The sequence below is a fragment of the Zootermopsis nevadensis genome, unplaced genomic scaffold (genome assembly GCF_977971745.1).
Source record: "Zootermopsis nevadensis isolate Lab colony 2312 unplaced genomic scaffold, Znev_1.0 Znev_ptg000022l, whole genome shotgun sequence".
Lineage (NCBI taxonomy): Eukaryota > Metazoa > Arthropoda > Insecta > Blattodea > Termopsidae > Zootermopsis > Zootermopsis nevadensis.
The window spans coordinates 21,141,404-21,162,919 of record NW_028259154.1 but is presented as its reverse complement, the minus strand read 5'-3'; the positions used below and the strand labels follow the sequence as shown (position 1 = coordinate 21,162,919).

General features: G+C 37.2%; 2 protein-coding genes across 14 annotated transcripts in view; both read left to right on the top strand.

Annotated features, from left to right (window-relative positions):
* Positions 1–17,068, top strand: part of LOC110829533 (uncharacterized) — a 108,167-nt gene extending 91,099 nt beyond the window's left edge. For 10 of the 12 annotated variants that reach the window (XM_087353962.1, XM_087353961.1, XM_087353963.1 and 7 more), the window contains 6 exons: positions 2,882–2,956; positions 3,406–3,478; positions 3,962–4,080; positions 4,762–4,855; positions 5,943–10,066; positions 11,604–17,068. In XM_087353962.1, the coding sequence (XP_087210088.1) occupies positions 2,882–2,956; positions 3,406–3,478; positions 3,962–4,080; positions 4,762–4,855; positions 5,943–10,057 (4,476 nt within the window). In that variant the 3' untranslated portion in view covers positions 10,058–10,066; positions 11,604–17,068. The remainder of the gene's footprint in view (positions 1–2,881; positions 2,957–3,405; positions 3,479–3,961; positions 4,081–4,761; positions 4,856–5,942; positions 10,067–11,603) is intronic. The other 2 variants (XM_087353967.1, XM_087353965.1) reach the window with 2 other exon arrangements.
* A 768-nt stretch (positions 17,069–17,836) lies between these two features.
* Positions 17,837–21,516, top strand: part of LOC110829534 (protein Fe65 homolog) — a 106,590-nt gene continuing 102,910 nt past the window's right edge. Inside the window, exon 1 of one of the 2 annotated variants that reach the window (XM_087353994.1) lies at positions 17,837–18,062. The gene's annotated coding sequence lies outside the window, so the exon portion shown is untranslated. The remainder of the gene's footprint in view (positions 18,063–21,516) is intronic. The other variant, XM_087353990.1, reaches the window with a different exon arrangement.

Here is a 21,516-nt window from a genome sequence, read left to right as displayed (position 1 = left end):
ATTAAAAAGCATGTATGAAAGTTCAGTGATTTTTTTTTATCTGACAGGAGGTTGGATTTTGGCCACCATAACTGCCCTGGCTAGAAGATCGAATGATAAATCTAGTCCGGAAGTCAGAGGAGTTTGTCATGTTTTGACATCAGTGGAAACTAAATGTAATACTAACATTGCTCGCACCCTGTCTCATCCGGACCCATTTTAACTTGGTACTCGTTGGTTCCTGGTTTTTATGTGTACGCACGATCTCCAATTTCACTTCGCTACGGTGTGTTATTTGCTAGCCAGTTGGCGTTAAACTCAGCTTTTCTCCCTTCTGTTGTTGAAAGCGACTGTGTTCACCGGGTGCACTGAACTTGTTGTAATGTAAAAGGATTAAAATGAGGAAATTCTTTGTCGGATGGGAAAACATTTCTCCAAACTAAAATAGGAAGAAAACGCTGTGCATACTGGGTGTGAGCGTAGCCGGTATCGTGTGTGTAGCGCATTGTTTGAGGTTCCAGAATCTTGAGTTCTTAGGGAGCGGTTCAGAGTTGGAAGTTCGGTGGCATTGAACGCGAATAAATTAATTTGGCATTCACTTTAGCTGTTGGAAAACGCTTTAGTAAAGGAACTTAATTTTACTTGTATTAAACCATTTTTAGGTTTGCATAAGCGTATTTCACAAGTATGTGCGTATATTTTTAATGCTTTAAATTAAAATTATATAGTTACTAATGATGTACGTTATTTGATAACAGTGTAGACTACTTGCATGTTTTGACGGGTTTTTAAATCCTGTTTGAGCTTGGACCACACCGCTGTTAATTGCAAGCACGCACCTTTCCAGTAAAGTTCCGGCCATTTTGATGTTTGGTGCTTAAACTAACGGTTCATTGGATCTCAGACAGAAATTTGTCATGCCGGACTCATGAATAAAATAATACACCTTGGGCGTTTTAAATTTAAGAGTTATATGTGATGTTCCAAATAGCGGACACCAGTGGCGGCTAGAACATTCGTATGGCGGGTTGAAATTTTGCTCGGGCCTTGGATGTATGTCCCTATTTGTCTGTGATGTCGTGTGCGGAGCCTATCCCCCATTTAGGGAGCATTACCATACGTCCAAAAGACTATTATTTGGAATTACATCAGAGTCGGAACAGGCCAGAGGCTGAGAAGAAAATGTGATCGAACATTTATAAAATAAGACGTGCGTTTATTAATGAGGTGTGAGGAGGAAAATTCAAGATTGAAACGAAAGTTTTGTTGTATATTATTCTTCTTCATTTCTGACATTTTTGTACTCTACTGTTCATGATTAATAATTGATGGCTGATCGAATGGTTTGCAGGGTTAGACTTTCCCAATGCGTTTTAAGCCGTTGTTGAAGTCTACCCAGACAAATTATTATATTATGGCTTCTCGTCATCTTATATTTTCACTTCAGTAAATTAACCAGGAAGTTGTTTTAAGGACGTATTTTCCTTATTCCGCACGTTGAAAGGAATTATGAATTTATGCCAGACATATTCAATACCGGTAACTGACTGATTTTAGAGGGTCGTGTGTAGATAATAACTTAACAAGGTTGCAGAATTACTGTTACTGACAGTTTCCTTTGTACCGTAGTGTATTGGCTTCGTGTACTGTTATATTTGTTACGTCAGCAGTACATTACCATAGCCGGTCTGGGTGACCATGGCTGCAGGTATTGCAGTTTCTAATGTCTTGCAGACATTCAATACACATCAAAAGCTAATTAAATCGTTCGAAAATGTGGCGTAATTAATATCAACAAATAATGGGGTGGCCATGTCACCTGTTCACCAGTCTGCATGTGTCATCTTTAATCCCGAAGGCTGCTTGACAGATTTAAATATAAATTTCGTTTTGGTAGGGTCAAATTTAATTTTGGTTCATATTGCTCCAATAAAATCCATAGGGTTAACTTTCAATCAAGCCCAAAATTTCGTGATTGACACAACCTCCAAGTTAATATTAAAAAAAAAAAAGGAAAAAAAAAGGTTGTTTGAGGTTCTCACAGTGATGCAGATGTCCGTGGTGGTCCTCTGGGTTGTGATACCTTGTGCACTTGTGTATGGGTACCAGTGTTTTCGGGATCATACTACCTCCATCTTTAATCCTTTCTTTCTTTCTTCCTTCATTTGTTTGTTGCAAGTTACCCCATGGTCGGTGTTGTTACAAACTAGGCATTAACATATTTTTAACAAGGCAAGATAAACAAAATACCAGAAACGTGAGACAGAAAAACAGGTAGAAAACAGGAAAGGAAGTCCACCGGACGCATTCACTTCCGCATGCTTCATGAATATCTCAATTAAGGAAGAGGAACATTTCACTTCTTGTTTGTTTGAGTGTTATCTGTGGTTTTGTGTTTGATTCATACGGACTATTGTTTGTTGTCATGGTCTGAACAATAGCAGTGTGGCAGTTGCTTCCCTAACAATGCAAGAATAGCATATAAGCACATACTGGCACGCAGACATTGTTCAACTGCCGAGGGGCAGATTTAGTTCAATTTCGTTACGGTGGGCTACGTTTTGTTAGGAGAGGTGACCTTGCTGGAGCACGTGACTTCACACGGTATTTTAAAATGTCTGATCCGCAAATGAGTGAAAGTGAATCACAGGTCATGTACTGAGCTATGGGGGATGGAGTGCATAAGTAGGGTATGTTCCTAAAGATCCAAATACGGAAGATTGCATACAAAGGATGTGTGAATCCTGGTCATGACAAATACACAGAGACAGACTCCTTTCTTCCAGTCCACAATTCGTGTTAAAATCTTGTCTCAGTTGACAGTAAAAATATCGTGTAAAGTTTATACAGAGCAGTCAAGCACAGCAGGAATAGAACTAATTGTTATTTCCTTTTGTTGCAGGAAAATCCCACAAAGTCGCGTAGTACATGCAGTGATGGATCTTTGCTAAGTATGGGAAGTTCTGAAATGGATGAGGTGAGTTCCAGATGAACTGAAGTTGGTAATTCCATTTGGTATGACGTTACTGTTGAGGGCCAATCAGGTCTTGGTGTGTGATTGTTCACACTTCTTTTAAATATCTTTAAATATGTTTGAGTTTGGCTTGTTGATGCATGAGTAGTCAGTACTGCCTAAATGTTTGTGATGAACGTCTCTAGACGTGGACTTCCGCGACTTGCGGCAATAATAATATAATGTGGAAAGAAAGTTAATATTTTAAACTTGTCGTCGTTAGAATTGCTAATGCCTCGGCAAATCCCGTCTGCAAAGATCTGCAAGTATTCTTGCTTGACGTAGAGGGCAGTTGTGGCTTTCAGTCTGTTTATTTATTGTTCCAAATTACTTATTTATGCCTTTTCTTTGTTCACTGGAAGTATTATAATGAATTATGTTATCGAAGTGATTATGTCTCTTTGTTTATTTAGGATTCTTTGGGTCAACACTCAGGCCATTCTTCAAAACAGTCCTTGCATGACAAGAAAACATTTCATGACAGCGGTGAGTTTACGTAAATATTTTACCTGCTAGGATAAAGATCCACCTACTTAGGATGATAGATATTTTGGTCCTAACTTAAATAGAAAGATGGTTCTTCTTCTATGGCTCTCCAGCTCTCCGGTCCATATTCGGACCATGGCCTCCTCAATTCTCCTCTCCTGTTAGGTCCGTCTGTCCGAGGCTTTGATCGAGGTTTCGAAACGTCTTCCTTTTTAAGGTGCAAGGTTGTTAGCCTTGCGACCAACCCCCAACCTGGAGGACCAGGGTACCTGTCTTAGTCTGACCTCTCCCCCTCGATCAATCTGGCTAGGGAGGCCCTACCAGTAGCTACGCTACCGCCAGCATAGATACAGTAAATGCATTTAATTGAATTACTTTGATGTACGACTAACAGCTAGATCATTTTACTTCTAAAAGATGTAACAATCCATGCTGCAGAACTTGGTAACTGTAGAGTAAAATATGAATTTATGATTTTTGCAGATCTGGAATTTGATTTAGGAGTTTCAGCAATTCCATTAAGTCACAGTGCAGCAAGGCATAAGATGGCTGTAAGACCAAAACGAACCCACGGTGCACCGCGCAGGCGACGGATCCAGCAAGTGAGTGAGAACCACTGGTAGTCAAGCGTATGCGTTGTTGTCGGTGAAGTTTTGGAAATGTTCTCTGTTTTATCCCTGATGTTTCATTTAAGGAAATATTGATGTTATTTAGTTTGGTAATGTAACAAAAGTCAAGCACTTGAAATTCTCTAAGTCTCAAACCAGAAGTGATGTTAAAGTACAGTTGGTGTTATAAACGAAAAATCAGGTGAAGACTTGTGCCATGTAAACTAGCAGTAAAGACAGTGCAACTTTTCAAGAAACTGTCTCAAAACAGACGTTTAACAGTAATGCTGAATCACAACCGTAATTCTCGAATGTGAATAAACGAAGAAAGAAAATAAATAAATGCCAAGATTTAAGAAATGAATTAAATTTTACAGCTTCATATGATGGTCAACAGAATCACCTGAGTGGGATTAAATTTTAAGTATTGATTTTTGTTGCATAGAGTGTACCTGTTCAATATTGGCTAAAAGCCAACCTGGTAAGTATTTGTCAGATTTCCTCAGATGGAGATGTGTCAACAGTTGTGGATTCCAGGAATTGTTTCTGATGTGCCCACATTTTAAGGACTATAATATGCGCCAGTTTATAAGACATACCAAGATTTTAGAGGAAGAATTATTGCAAAAATATAATCACAGATATATTACTTACCTTTCTGTTTGTCACTTGCAGCTGGCAGGTGGCAGCCCATTACCATCAACACCAGAACTGAATGAAGAAGCCTCAGGACGCAGCGCAAGTCCAGACGTCAGAACCTCGTTCCAAGGTCAGTGTCCTTTGTGTGTGTGTGTGATTTTCAGCCTAAATAAAAGAGGAGCATTTGTTTTTCAAGTGAAATGTTTGAGTATAGTACAGTACAGGGAACAATAATTGAGAGAGACTGATGTTTACAATAAATAAACAAAATTTTAGTGAGATATGCAGAATCGCAAAGAATGCATTTGGGAAACAATGCGTACTTTAATTGGAGCACGCTTTTCCGCTCGATATATATTTCCTCAGTATCTGCTTGTAAATGCTGTTCCAATATTTCAAAATATGCTAAGACTCTACGTCATTTCACAATAATCATCCTTCATCTACTGTAAGCTCCTCCATCCTTTCAACAAAAGTTTCACAAACAAAATCTTCTGCACGCGAAAGCATTTATTAATGAGGATTTAAAATGCTGTATTCTTTGCCAGTTCTAGATCAGCTGGAAAACTGTTAATGATGTGAACTTATTTTTGTGCCTTAATTTCATATTTTGTATTTACAACTTCTGATGTTTTATGTTTGCTTTAATTTCTTTTACTTTCAGCTCTTTGTGTTTGGCTTGAAAACAGCAAACTTTAATTTTTTTCTCACATTTCTGCGCACTTGGCTCTGCACTGCAATGCATGTTTTATGGGTCATGGCAGGGATACCATGCTGCCGTTCTCTTTCACACATATCAGTTCATATTCTTGTTCCCAACCTTAAATCACATATTTGACAAAGTAAACAGTTTGTAAAAGTCATTGTGCTTTTACCTTGCTTTAGAGATTGTAGATTCGTAATTGTAATTTTTGCTGAGGGTAGTAAAACTTCACTCAGAAATGTATACTTTAACCTAAAATTACCATTAGGCATTAACCATAAACAAAATTTTCACATTAAAACAGCTGAGCAACCGTAAATGTGCTATACTCTTGTCATGAAGTGTACGCGTATTATAACATAACCTTGAAAAGAATGCAAAGAAACAAAATGATCAGGTTTAAACATTTCTGTGACACACAGCAGTTGCGTGCGTGTGCGCATGTGTGTGTGTGTGTGTGGGGGGGGGGGCATGCATGTATTCTGCATGGCTTGACTTTGTCTCATGTTTGCAGACTTTACTGGCACTGATGAGCTTAGCACTACCATTGCTGCCAGTAACACAGATCAAGACACTGCTTGGCCTTCCGCACACTCTGTCGTTAATCCGCTGCCTGCCGAGACTCAACTGAAATCTGCATCTCTTCCCCCTGGATTAGCGTTAACTCCCGAGGTGCCAAATGCTGAAAGGCCCATTACATCTATAGTTTCAAAAGTGAAACGTTCCAACTCCAACATAGCCCACCGGCCAGGTACCAATGTGCAGCAGTTTCAGCGTTCCGTCTCGGAACATGAAAATGGTTACTCGGCAAGAGTGAGCAGTATGGCAGAGTGTCAGTATCATACTAAGTTTATGGCAGAAACTGATGTCATGTCAAAGACTCTGGTGAAGAGTGGAGTAAATTCTGAGATGCAGAAAAGAATTTGCGGAGTGGTTGGAGAGGAGGAGGCGGAGGAGGAGGAGACAAGGGAAGACAATATTAATGATGATATGTTGAACAAGGAGAGGGAGAGAGATGGTAAGAAGAAGGATGATTCTTCATTCTTCAGCAGATTTATCAGAAGGAGTGGCAAAAAGAAGAAAGATAGCCCACAGGATGTTGATTCCATATCCAACAGCAGCGTGTATTCTAGCAAACAAGTTTCTGAGGTACCCCCTGTTGTACCCAAGCGCATTGATATGAAAGGACGATATGCAAATGAAACTGTAAATGATTATGCCGTAAATATACCACCATCACAAATGAAGCTACCCACTGGGAAAGTGGGAGGAACTCGAAGTACACCGGCTTCAAGACAGAGAGTGATGCCCATCAACATTCCAGCTAGTCCAGAAGGCCAGCGTAAGGTAGAAACTAACAGGGAGTTGGAGGAAATGACTGTTGGCCTGCCTCTGTCTTCTAGTTTATCTCCTGTAGGAACAGAACTAGAAACAACTAGCAAAAATGCTCAGGAATCTATATCGGTAAACCGCGTGCAAGTGTCGTACTCTTCTTCTCCACCAAAACCCACTTGGCCAGAGCCATCTAAGGCTTTCTACAGTAGCAAGCCACCGAACTCACCTTTCAATGCCGTTAACAAAATCAATTCTTGCTCAGAAATCCCCCCTCCATGGAGAGATTCTTTAGAGCCAAGATTGGCCGATAAAACATGGGTCCATGACCAAGAACACAGCGTAACAGAATTGCGACACTTCAGGTCCAAATTAAAGATTGCTGGATTGTCGTCTTATCAACAGCGATTGATTGCCAATGAGTTTGGTTATGATGAGCGTGAATATACTTCGATGATAGACACTGTGAGCAGCGAGGATTCAGAAGAGAGTAAAAAGCATGCAGTGAAGAAGTCGAAGAGCTTCAGAATGGAGCCAGATGTGTCTGTGTTGTCACATAATTTACCTGCTTCAAGTACTGAGACTGAAACTGACAGTTTGAACAAATCTCCAGTAGACTGTTATGTCAAGGGAGAGATACTATGGAAATATGAGGTTGAACAAACAAAGGCTATCAATAGTCATAAGAGAATAGACAATAGAATAAACAATGATGCTTCATTGCAGTCATTGAATGCAAGTTCTACAGCTGAAGACCTCAGTGTGTTTAATGGAAGCAAAGAAGAAGCTGATAAAACTGACCTTTCATCAGAATATACTGGAAGACATTTTACTAAATATACATTGATTACCACAAGGGGCATAGCAAATGAGACATCAGGTATTACAGAAAGCAGTCCTGTGGCCGGAATACGTCGCTCCAGGCAACTGGATCACATAATGAAGAAATCGGCATCTTTGGACAGCATTGGTAGTTTAAATGAGTCAAAGAAGTCACATTCACCAGAACCCCAATTGTATAATAAAAAGTCAACTTCTAGTGAGAGTATTTGTAGTCTTACACAACACGTTTTAATCCCCGTTAGTTCTGATGGTCTTGGCATTATTGAGGACTCAAAGACAGCTGAAGAGAGAAGGCCACTGCCCAATACTGAAAGCAGCACTGTACCAGCAAGCCAGCTGATAGACAGTTATAGAGTAAGTCCATCGGATGTGCCAAAGCCAATTATGTTCTCAGTGTCTTCCAAACCCTCACTGCCAGAATCATCCAAGGCTGTAGTAGACACCTCTTCAAAATCCTCAGAACCTTCTTCCCGATTATCTGCAGGAATTCCTAACCATTCTGTTGAAAAGGCTTTTAATAAAATGCCCATTGAAAGAGAACAGTCGCAAATCTTGGCACCACATCGTGCTCAGGTTTCAAGGTCTCGAGCTGTAGCGCCTTCTTCATCAACTGAACAAGTTCCAGAGTTTCTTAAGGTTCAGCTGAACCGAGTTGATAGCAAACCTGTAAGTAATGTGGTCCTGTCTACGTCTGTGGTTTTTGATAATGTGGAACGAAGTTACAGTCCGCTAAAGTTCGCTGATGAGAGACAAACAAGACTGAAGAGGAAAGAGAGTCTGGTAAAGTTGACCGAGAATACAAACACTGAAGGGGCAGAGGCTGCACTGAATGAAGTCCTGATCACAGATACACCAGCCATTCAAACACAGATTTCTTGTTATAGTGATAAAAAATCAAGTAGGGAAGATCTAATTACAGGAGGGAGCGCAGTGTATGATAGTAACATGGCCACACAATCGCCTGCACAGAAAGTAGTGGAATCTTGTTCTTCAGGGGCAGCGGTACAAGAAACTTGCCAGAAAACTGTGATTGCAGACAGTGATTCTTCAAGTAGAGTTCTGGATAATGATTCAACCTCACCAAAACAGAGGAGCAGGTCATTGTCTTCCACCAATTCAATGAATATGACCGGCCAGAAGTATTCAGTTGTTTCCGTATCCTCCAGTGTATCATCTTCGTCACCAGTGGCAACTTCAAAACCAGTTCTAAAGAAACAAGCAACAAGTCTTGATTCAGCAGAAAAGCACAGAGGCTTCATGAAAAAGCAAAAGAGTGAAGATTTTGAAGATGTCTTTGTTTTTGAAAAATCAGTGGCACCAAATGTGAAAGAGGTGTCCAGCAGTACCTCCCACTTGGAAACAGTCTCTTCACAAAAGAAACCTGTGACTAAGGAATATGGATCTCGAAAGGAAGAGGAAAGCGTAGCAACAGAAAGGATACTGGAAAGTGGCTCTGTTGAAGTAGTGCTTCGTAACAAGAAAATAATATCTATACAAGACTTTGGGCTTAAAAAAGAAGAAGACACAAATCTGGTAGAAAGATGTGTGTCAGGTGTGGATGCAGTAAACAACCAGGAAGGTAAAAAGTTTGGATTGTGGAGAGATGAGGAGCGACAGGCAGAGAAGCAAACGTCTGGAGGAGATATTGTTGGTTCACACGAAAACAATTTGGGTACATCTGAAGTGGTTCTGCGCAAGAAATCTTTGCCTCGAAGTGATACTGGAAGGGGAGCAGGTGGCAAGGATGAAGAACCAGAGCTATTGAAGGTTTTTGCACGTCGTTCTTTGAAACTGAAGGATAGTGAAATTGAAGCTTTGGGACAGCAAGTTGCTACTAAGACCCGTACTGAATATGCAACAGAGCAACAAGGAACAAAGTCGAGGGATAGTGACAAAGAGAATGAAGGTGGTGATTCACCACGCGAAGAGAGGAAGAAGCAAGTGATTAAGGAACCACTTGCTGAATCGAAAATTCATATTGAATCCAGTGAGACAGCGCCTTTGTTGAAAGCTTCTTCCGCCGGTATAAGTCTTTCTAACACCTCTTGGAATGGAAATATTGTGACTGGAACAAACAAATACCAACGGTCTCTCAGCAGTGGAGTCACAATGAGTAATGAACACACGACGCAAAACAATGATTCTGGTCTCACATATCGCAAGGAGAATCCTGGGACCAGCCCTGACAAGCGACAGAGGAACAGAACAGTTCCAGAAATCCCAAAGACAGAACTGAACTTGGAAAAGATGCCGCGAGCATGGGCAAAGGACATAGATATAACTAATTCTGAGGCAAAGAGATCAAACATGGACAAAATAAATTCACAAGTTGAAAGCAAGACTGTTTCTGGCAACAGTGATGAGAGTGGTATGCCAAGATTTAAAAGGATTCAGCAGAGGAAGGAGGAGTGGGAACTACGAGCCCAGCAGGCACTGAAGAAAACACTACCATAAATAATGTAGGTGAGTGTACATAGTTACCAGTGCTTGTATAAGACATTTTAGTAATGAGCAATTTTTCATATTTATCTGACTAATGCCAAGGAAATTTAAGTTAATCATAACATTATATTTGTATAATATATGTACATATATCATGCACTTACATTTAACATACATAGCTTAACAATAATACCACTAGTTTTGAGACCTGTCAAATGTGAATAATTGTATCTCTTTAACTAATTAAATTTACTACTATGAAATGCCAGTTTCTGTTGTCTGCCACATAATTAAAATATTTACTTGCGCTATTAAAATTAGTGAAACCTTTAAGTTTTATAATAAATGTAGATATGTCTGTGAACCCAGGCTTGCTTTTAACAAAAACAAAACAAAAATAAAAAGGGCATACAGAATGGTTTACCAAATTAAAGTCCCTTGAACAAAATGTACGCTAGTATTGAAGTCGGCAGTTCAGAAATACATTCCTGATGGATATAAAGCTGTGCTACACATTCATTCACTTACTCTAAAACATTAAAGTTACTAATTTTGCATAATTAATAAAATTATAAAAGTTAATGCATAAATGCAGTATCCAGTATAAATTAGCCAAAAAGATGACAGCACCTGTGTGAGTGCACCTTTTGTTACGTATCTCATAGATTTGTTAGTTTTCTTGTGTATGTGATGCTTCCTTACCATCGTTACAATAGCCTGATACTGGATCCTATCCTGTACCAGATGAATACAGTCCACATCTTCACAACCTGTTTCTTAACGTACATTTTGATAGTATCCTCCTGCCTATTTTGGGTCTCCCAAATGGTCTTTGCCCTTCAGAGCTTATGACCAAAATTTTTTGTGCATTTCTCATCTCTCCTATACATACAATCCATATTCTCCTATCAATACTCCATGCTCCACCCATCTCATCCTTATTGATATGAGCCCCATAACGACATGTTTGGTGAACAGTACAGATTATGGAACTCCTGTGGAACAAGGCAAATTGAAAATTACTGCATGTAAACATATTTTAGTGGGGTCCGCAGTGGCCGCGCGGTCGCTGGGACCATGGGTTTGAATCCCACCCAAGCCATGGATGTGTGTCCACATTTTTCTGTGTTGTGCTGTCCTGTGTACAGGTAGAGGCCTTGCGACGGGCCGATCCCTCGTCCAAGGAGTCCTACCGAATGTCTATAGATCAAGCCTACGAAAAGTTGGGACCCCCAGTGCTCAGGCACTTGAAGAACGGGTCGTCTAAGTATCCCAGTAAACATATTTTAACAAGTTCTGATCTCCTTAAGATGACTGTACAGTCAAACTATGTAGGGATTTGTACATAACTTCTTAAGTTATAAGTTGTGTTTTGTTATTTAAGATATATATATACTCACATACCATCTATTTCATATATCACTTAAAACAAATATGTTGGAATAGTTCAATTAATTTTTAAAAACCAAAACAGGCTATTACAGATATATCTGATTAATTATTTACTCAGTTTCTATATGCTGTGACAAAATTTTATTGCTTTTCTTATTTCATGTAGGTTCTCAGTCTTCAAGAAGGAAACGAAATCTGTTACTTCAGTGTTGGAGGTAGTAGCATCATACCGCGAGGACCAATGACTCATGGAAATTATCATCACATAAGTTTACATCATTTCTGTGTCACATTCTACCAAAACCTGAGTTGTTTTTTTATAAGTGAAGTAATTGCAAGGAGCAGATTCAGATGCAGTCTCATGACTGAAGAAGCATTTAAATCAAACATTTAACTGCCAACACGTGTGACAGTTGTTCTGCATTTCTCTTGAATCAACTTTGGATTGTGTAATTCTCCAAATATTTTCATATCTGAAGAGTAAACCAGTACTTAGCAACTGATAGTGTTGGGAGGGAACATTGACCACAGCCAGGTCTTTCTGGACAGTTTTTTATGAATTAAATGGCATAATGTGATTTGTTTATCACAGAAGATTTGTAACAGGAAATACAAGAAAAGTGTCACTTGATTATGTAACATTTGCTGCTGGTGGTTACATTGCTTTTCTGAATGGTAATTTTAATCTTTCATAAATGCAGCATTACAACTAAAATGAAGGAATTTGTTTAAGAATGTTTTGTGTTTAAATGTATACATTTTGTCTACATTAGTTGACTGTTATATTTTCCTTATCATTGTGATTTTTTTTTACATTTTTTGAATATGTGTGTTACAGTATGCTATTTGTGTTACAAATTGATTGTAATATTTTGACTAATGACAAGAATGTTATTTATGTTGTTGCAAACAAGTACATAGTAAATATATTTTTATCATAATAGCCGATTGTCGCATACTAAATCCTGTGATTACAAATAAGGCGTAAAGTTTTAAAATTGTATTTGGAGCTAGCTGTGAATGTGTGTTTAAGAGCAATGAAGAGCAAGAGTGAAGTATATGCATAACCCTTTGATGATTATAATTGTTACCATTGCCATGATGATGGCATGGAGTGTGAAAGTGCTCTTGTTTTTTCCGATTTAACTTTGTTACGAACTGTATGCTTCTGACATCTACTGGGATTGATTGCACTAAATACTCAGTTTGTAATTATTTCTCTTCATCTTCTGACCAAAAGATTTTGTTTGAGGAGAAAGATATGACTGTGTCAATGCTTTAAGACCAATTAAACATAATCCTCAAAGGGTTAAAGAATATAGAGTTCACTGTTTTTAAATTAAATTCTATCATATTTATAAAAATATTCATTACACATGAGAAAGTTTATTGCATAATCTGTGTGTTTGTAACATGTACTTTAAGTATTTTCAATTTGGTTTATATTTAACAATACATAAGAACAAATTCATGTGTGTCCTTATATATAAAAAAGTATCCTGATGGATGAGGCTTAACTAACATTAAATTTTAAAATTTTTATTGTATGCCTTCTGTATTAAACACCATTGAAGTTATTTAGAGAGTAAATTATTCAGTCTGATGGATAGACAGGTAGACAGATGGATATGATACTTCCATAACTCATTCTTTTACTACAGTTATTGATGACTGAAACTCAAAGCCAAAGGGCATCGGTTTCTTCCTCAATCTGTAGTTGACTTAACAGGACTTTATTATGTTAACTTCTTGACATGAAAAAATAAAAATTGTTCCTCATTATCTTGCAAGAAATTTTAGTGCTAACTATGGAAACTGTAGGGAACTTGCCCTTCATCTATATCATAGGAGGACTAAGAATCTTGAGTTAGGTAATGTATCTTGTAAATATATCCAGTTTTGATGAAATGCTGGTATTACAAACACTGAGGAATTCGTAGTGGTTCTCTCTCACATTTAACCAGAAAAATACTCAAGTAGTACCTACAAGTAGGTGATGCACATTTACTTCCATATCTGTCTCTTTTAACCATTTATGATTGTCTTCCCATTTAATGTAACATCTCCATTTGAAACAGTATCATTAAATAGCATATGATGACATTAAATGTGTTTAGTGGGACTACTGTATTGCGTTGTTTGTTTTCATTTCAGAACGCTTGAGAATACAAATGTGAGATGAAAGTCATCCATGGATGGTTTTGGTTACTTTTGGGGTGGAAAATGCTTATTGAAAATTGTGAATGCTACATTATCTAATTCTTGGCCTAAACATTAGAAAATACTTCTTCATACATTCCTCCCCTCTGCACTTGAAAAAATTATATTTCCTTTTTGTAGCCTGATTACCTCCATCAAGGACTTGACTAACTGCATGATGACTAGATAGATGGTATCACATGTTGGCTCTAGTTTCAGTTATTTATCTTAAAAAGAAGTTATGTAAAATAGTGCAATAAAATACTGTTTAAATAAAGTTTTAGGCAAAAGTTAGACAGACTTGAGGTATGTTTAATTTTACTTCCCCCAAATAAATAATGATCAGATAGATTAAATCTTGCAAATATCATATGCCATGTTGCTTTATATATATATTGCAAATTGTTGTTAGAATCTGAAGAAATTAATGTGCCTACTACCTCAATAAACAATTTTCTGTTATTTTGTTCACCAAAGTCAAAATCTCAGATTACATTGAATGGTTGGATGAATAATGAATTAGAAGTGGTACAGAAGGAAGAAGACCTAGGCTAAGTTGAGGTACTATTCTGGCATTTGCTTGAAGGGACTGAGGAACGCCACAAAAAACCTCAGCCTTAATAGCCACTCTGTGTGCTGTTTTTTATGATAATGTTAAGATATGTCAGGAGGAGTAGCAGTCGCATCCAAAACTTCTAACATTGTAAGCAGAACTTAGGTCTGTGAAAAAGAAAATAATGAATTTATTTTTGTCTGCAGGAAATTTCTAACTTAATTTTGAGAAATAATTATACCCACATAATTGAGAAGCTTTTGTTTGTAATGAATGCCATAATCACCTTCCCTTGTAAACAGCACTGTTGGTATCACGTTATTTTGATTGTTCTGCGTAATGAGGTTTGTGTTCTATTTTCTCTTTGAAATGTGATTTATCTCTCCTTTTTTCTGTTTTCTTGATTGGTGTGAAATAAATGAAAAACTGAGTAGATAATTTTGAATCTGAATTTTGCAAACAGGTTCCTAACTGTGGAATATGCTCTTTTATAATTACCAAATTTTAAAGTGAAAACAGTGTGATGTAGGTTGGACAAGATATCTGAACACTCTCGTTTCGGAATTGGTCTTGAGAAAGACTTTTGCTGATTGTGGTGAATACTGTATGACCATGTACTCACACCTTGTTATAATGTTTTAACATAAAATTTATGTTGGATGCAATTTTCGTCAGGCTTGAACATACAGTCTCTAATATAAACACAGTACGTAAGCAAGTGTCCCTATGATTCTATTTTGTATCATAAATAAATATCTATAATTTAATAAACAAATTACTGATAACGGTATTTGACAGATTATTCTCATCAAACTGATACACATTTCATTCATAGCTCCATTGGTAAAGAACATTTTTGTCTTCCCTTTTGTGAAATTATCCGCTGGCCTTGATGAGAGTGTGTATGAGGAACATAAAGTGTTTTATGTAAAATCTGGTACTAAGGTACTTTTATACTTTTTGGAACTGGCCTGTAGAAGAATTTGTGCCTCTGTTTAATGATATATTTTAGGAGTGACCATGTATATATAAACTTTGTATATAAGATGAGTGTTTACACATATTGTGTAAAATTACTCTTTCATAATGTTAAGTGAATGTTAAAAAACTATCCTATTATTAATTACTTTACTAGTAATAAATGCCAACATTTGGCATATATTACGCTGTGTAAATTTGTGATCGAGATATTCGTACACTTAATTATTTTAATATTTACATGTATTATTAATAATAAGTATGCAATGATTCTTTAAAGTTGTCTGGCAGAAGTGGAATTATTATGGTACAATTATGTTTACATTTCCCATTTTCTGAGGTATTTTGTGAATTGTATCTACTCCTATCCTCGGGTGATTTGCTGTCTTCATGTAACAGTTTCTTTATTATAAATTTTTATTATAATAACAATGGCATCCTTGGAATATTAATCTAACAGATTAATTTTAAAAAAATGAGGGGGGAGGAGGTAGAGGAATAGGGGTTCAATGCAATGGAGCACTGTACTTATGTGCATTTTCACAGAACAGAAATAAAATATTTTACTAATAATGTGCCAATAACAGACACAGTATTTTGATGAGAAAACCATTTGGCAAATGAACACTAGAGAAACTGAGAATACATTTCCCTTAAAGGTTTAATTTTTGCAAAAGTTTTATTCATTCTCCCTTTTTTGTCGTACATGACTATTGGGATTTTTCGTTACAGAAATAATTGTTTCATAAAAGCATTTAATATTAAACGTATGTGTATGTGCGCGCACGTGTGTGTATATATTGACAATGCTGTTATAAAATGGCAGAAAGAATAATCTAAAGACCTTTGTAGTCGTTTAGACACTCTAATTTGTCGATGATCAGATATTAGTTGACTTCAGAGAAGCGAATCTCCAAACAGCCATTTATAAATTACATGATTTAATTAATGTAAAATTACGAAAGTCCATTTCATGAGCAGAAATAATTCTATGTGGAGAAAAATAATCTTTAAGATCAGAAGCAGTTCTAGGAGAGAAATATTAATTATTTAAGCTGCAGTATATGTTACGATAGAGACGGTGCTGTTAGTGTAAAACTACAGAATTCAACAGGCCTCCTGGTCTGTTACTTCACTCATAAAATGTGTACTCGATTCTGGTCACCACTACTCCAAAAATAATGATAATGAAACCAACTAATCACCAAAAGTTAGGTTATGTATACATTGTTTCTTAAATGTTGATTATATTATATATATACCTCAGTCAATGGCTAATGTCCAACATGAATTTATCGTAATTGAGTGTAGTTTGAATGGAGGAAGGATTGGGGATGTTTCTTTCACAGTTTCTTTGTTTTCACTTAAGTGCCTGAATAATTTAAATTGTATAAAGTGACACTCCTTTTTCTGTAACTTAGTATTAATTATCCTATGGGCCAAGTCATGTGTGATAGCATTGTCTTGATCCAAAACAGAACACCCTAGACATAATATTCTGCATGTTTTAATATGTACGTAAAACTACTGTGGTGCATGGTAAAATTGTGCTCATTAACAAACCGTGGAATTTCAAAATAATTCAAGCAAATTTACAATTCATATCTGAACTTTGACATTATGTATGGGTTTTATTCACAGAAGGCTGTGTGTGTTTGTGTCTTAAAAGAGAAATGTATATAGTTAATCTGTTTCTTTTAAATAATTTGAATATGTATTTTTATGGCATCATAGTTACAAGTTGCAGCTTAGTGTAATCTGGCTTTGAATAGCAAGGAGCATTTTTGTAATATTCCCAATAAACTTAGAGAGTACTAGATGTACTAAAATATCTATTGTAAGTCATATTATTTGTTAAAAAATTTTAAGGGTTAATAAATGAATGACAACATATAAATTTATTCTGAGGCATTACTGCCCAGATAGTAAATTACAATTCTGAACCCTTCCCAATCTTGGCATTTCATTCTGAACAGAATAATTGATTCTTTAATAATCTGGGGAAAGTTTGAGTTTGAAACAAACAGCAAGAAAAAACAAGACTTGAAACCGTAGAAATGTGGTTTTGAGAAGGCTGACAAGAAAAAGTTGGACGGAAAAGAAGAGTAATGATCAAATACTAAAAGAAATAAAGGAGAAAAGGAAATTACTGAAGGTAATAGGAAAGAGAAAAACGAAGCTCCTTGGGCACATATCGAGACACGACAACTTCCTCCAAAACATTTTTGAAGGTAAGGTGTTGGGGAAAAAATCGAGGGGACGACCAAGAATGTCCTACCTTAAGCACACGATCAGTGAGATGGAATGTGTTTCATATGCTGGCATAAAGAGGATCCCAGAGGACCAAAGGATGTGGCTGCAGCGACAAGTCCCGGCCTTTAGGAAATGATGATGAACACCAACACAGTCCTGTTTCATTCCCGATTTTAATGCCCTTTCCCTGTTAAATTATATCACGATAATGTTATCTAAATATGTCACCATGTAATCCGTGACGAGCATACGCCTTCCCGCGGTCATGTGTTTGGGGATCCTTTGTTAACCAAACACCTGAAGATGTCATGACGGTACACAGTTTATAGTGCCATCTATCGAGTTCAATTTATACTGCTAGATATTTATCAACAACTATAATTATAAATTCATTTCATTACTAGAACATTCTGTAAAGTGTAGGTTAATCTTGTTATATTTGCATCGCTAACAGTATACATTATCAGTTAATAAACGGAGATTAATTATAACAAAGGGAAATTGCTTCCTGAGCGGGATATTTTATTGTCACTACGGGAAATTTGTTGCCAATGGTTGCCAATGTATTGGTTAGTGTCGAAGTTGTTACCAGAAGTGATAAGGTCGTTTGAATTTGATTGCTGTGTTTTCGACAGTAAAAATGTAAGTAAATATTGTTTCAAAGTCTGAATTGCTGTACTAATTACTGTTTAGGCGTTTCTGCTTGTGTATAGTGCCAGTGCCTGCTTGTGCACATCATACCCGTGAGTCGTGGCCCAGGATTCTAAAATGTTTGGTTATATTGTGAAATGTTCCTGTCCATCTGCGGAGAAAAGGGATTTTATACATTATACATTCGCAATAACTCATTAGGATCTTTATTTGCCCTCTTAAAGACTAAATAAATAGAAAGTACATAACCAGAGCTGTTATGGATTAACACGATCATGCCAAAGGGGCGGGGCTTTATGGATGCAGTTTTCACTCTCCTGTTTTTTTTATAGAATATGGCTTTAATATATGTTTTTAGTATGATATAAGTTACTGAGTTATCAGGTTTACTGAAGATTTTATCATAATTTTAAAATGTAATATTATTCTGATTTCTACACAAAAGAGATGCTGCTTATGCACTATGGATTGTGATTTGGAAATTATCTAGAAAAGTACCCCATCAAATACTGTCACTTGTATGGCAGGAAATGGCTGATTACAGCTGTCCTGCACAGTGGAAAGCTTTAGTCACCACTGTTGGTATTTTTACTTTCAGAATATTAGAAGTGAAACAAAGCGACAGGTCATTAATATAGAGGGGAACGTTGACAAACTTCCTTCATACTACACAGTGCTATAACCCAGAAGACAACCATCTTCAGACTCACTGCTGTGAAAACCTGAAGTCCTTATCATAAGCACGGCATGTTACTGAGAAACAAACATCAATGGGATGCCATACTACCTGCATAGTATCATAAATGTTTAATATTTATAAATTGGCCACAATCTTCAGTATTCTTACATCCAAGCATATTTCTGGGGGTATTATTTTTAAACAATTTATGCTTAATAACAAAAAAATAAGTAAGAGGGAAATTTTGGAATTTACTTAAGCTTCACGTGTTGCACTTGCCATCCAGGGTAGTACAGTCTATACATATAGCTCAGGTGCAGAAAACAATAAATGCATGCAGATTTTTGGTTGGAAAACCTGACAGATTGGGGAAATGTGAGGGAGGAAGGTGAATAGAACTGGCATGCTTAGTATTAGTGGTGTTGACTCTTAGGTTCTAAAACCAGTGAGTTATTTTTTATCTGTTACATTTTGTAATAAACGTGTGGACATTTTAAATTTGCATGCAAGGATTGTTTGAAATCTTTATATTGAATTTCATAATTCTGCATTAATGTTTATGTAATGTGAAAAAGAAAATTGAATGCAACAGAGTTTATTATTACTGATAAACCAACAAGTTTTGACCATCTTCAAGGGTTTATTATCCTACAGGTATTTCTCGTTACGTACTCGTTTGAAGAGTACAATATCATTTTAATGTTCTCAACTAATACAGGCCAATTTCAATTAATATTCTTATGTTTAATGCAAATTGCTTGCTGACTAATTGAATGAAGTGGGGAAGAGGGGAAATAGAGTATTGTAGAGGAGGAATGCGAGGGAGAATGGATTTCTTTTTGATTTATGCAATTTCACCCTCTGCAATTTAAAATTCTTGTAAATTTATATGCAGCAATTACAATTGTTTACGTTATCAGTAATAATAAAATGTATTTAATAGATTTAATTTTTGCTGGTGTCCTACATAGTCACCCTATTGTTTCTATAGATTTGTTAGCTTGAGACACTAGCTGACTAAGGAACAGAAGGGCCATACAAACAGCGTCGATGTAATGGCGAAGCGCCTTTTTACATTTCACCTGGCATGTATCGACCTGCCTGTCTTGTCACGTCTCTTTGGTGGGAGACAACAGTGTTGGAGAGGTTATCTGGCTTGCTTTAGCAGTCTTTTGATTTCGTGGAGTCTGGTTACAGGCTAAGTCCGCGGCCCTATCAGCTGTATTAGTTATTAAAAATCCCACGAAGATGTAGGAATACTGGAACTTAAACAGGTTAATTTAACGGTAACGTCAAGACCTTTGTTTTCGAATCCGACGGGGTTACCGTTGCAACCTATTCGGGTCTTCTGTGGGTTTTATCGCTCCGTTCAAGGACTGCCTCGATACTGGCGTGAAAAGTCCACTGCCAGATTCTTAAGAATTCTTGTGCAGCGACGTTAAACAGGTTAAGAATTGATCGTTCTGTCAAACGAGTTTGTGAAATTGGAACCTTGTGCGGTCTTTGATAGAGCTGATTGCGTTTATAGTGGCATACAACAGTGGTTGATATCACTAAAATTTATATTTATGTGAAGATGACTATCTTCTGAGATGATGCTTATTGTAGTCTTGTAGAAATTGACCGACGTTTCAGAGGTGCACACTGTCCATATTATCTCAGGTCGATGATGATGGAGGCAGCAAGCACCTCTGAAACGTCGGTCAATTTCTACCAGATAGTACGGCACAACATCCAGTCAGACAATCATCTTCGTATTTGTCACCACGAGAACAGAAAATCTCACATAATTGTAATATATTTATGGTATTTCCAAGTTAGAAAATCGTCTTTCTCTCGAACTTTACATACCTGTATCAAATGTCTTGGAAACGAAATCCAATGAAATAAAAGGGCAATGTAATAGGCGTTTGCCCATCTAATGTTGATTGGTTAGTCTACATTGCGAACTTTTAGCCACTTCTGCAACCAAATTTCTACACGAACTCTGTAAGTGGAAGGTAAAGACAAAGCTGTCCTTCGTGATTACTCAACAAAGTACCATGCCATGGAGACGTATGGGGGAGGTGGAGGTATATCTTAACTAATTCTTAAGTTCGGAACTAGATGGAGGCGTGTGGTTAGTTTCACGCCCTGGAAAGAACTTCAGTGGCCACTGGCTAGGTTAGGTTGGGCGCGCCGAAAGACGGTCTGAACTTTGTGATGAATATATAAACCCTGCCTTGCCGGAAATGGAACCTCGGTCGACCAGCCTGTAGCCAGGTTGCTGTATGGATTGAGCAACCCCGGCTTCTTTTACGTAGAAGAAAGAACTACAAATTGATTTCTGGTTGTAATAAATAAACGCCAGTCATAATGTGAAGACAATAGGTCGTTTTAAAGGTATGGCAGAATGAAAATATTTTGACAGGAGGCTGGATAAAATCGCGGAATGCTCTTTGACTTATATTATTAGGATAATTAAATCAAGGATTAGGTGGGCGCAAAATATAGCTCGCGTGGGGGCGATGATAAATGCGAACTATATTTTGGTTGGATCTGTGTAGCGCCGTTTGCATCGTGGCAGATCAGAAATAAACACAAACATAAACGTGGAAGGCGAGATCGATATGGAGAGTAAAGTCGTTCTGTGACGTTTGCGTTTGGTATTATGTACAAGAAGAGGAATTTTTCTGGATTTAATTAGTTTTCGCGGTTGTGTACCCAGTTTTGAGTTGGACTGAGGGCTGGTGGGAATAAAAAAAGAAGTCAACCAGTGAAATCCCA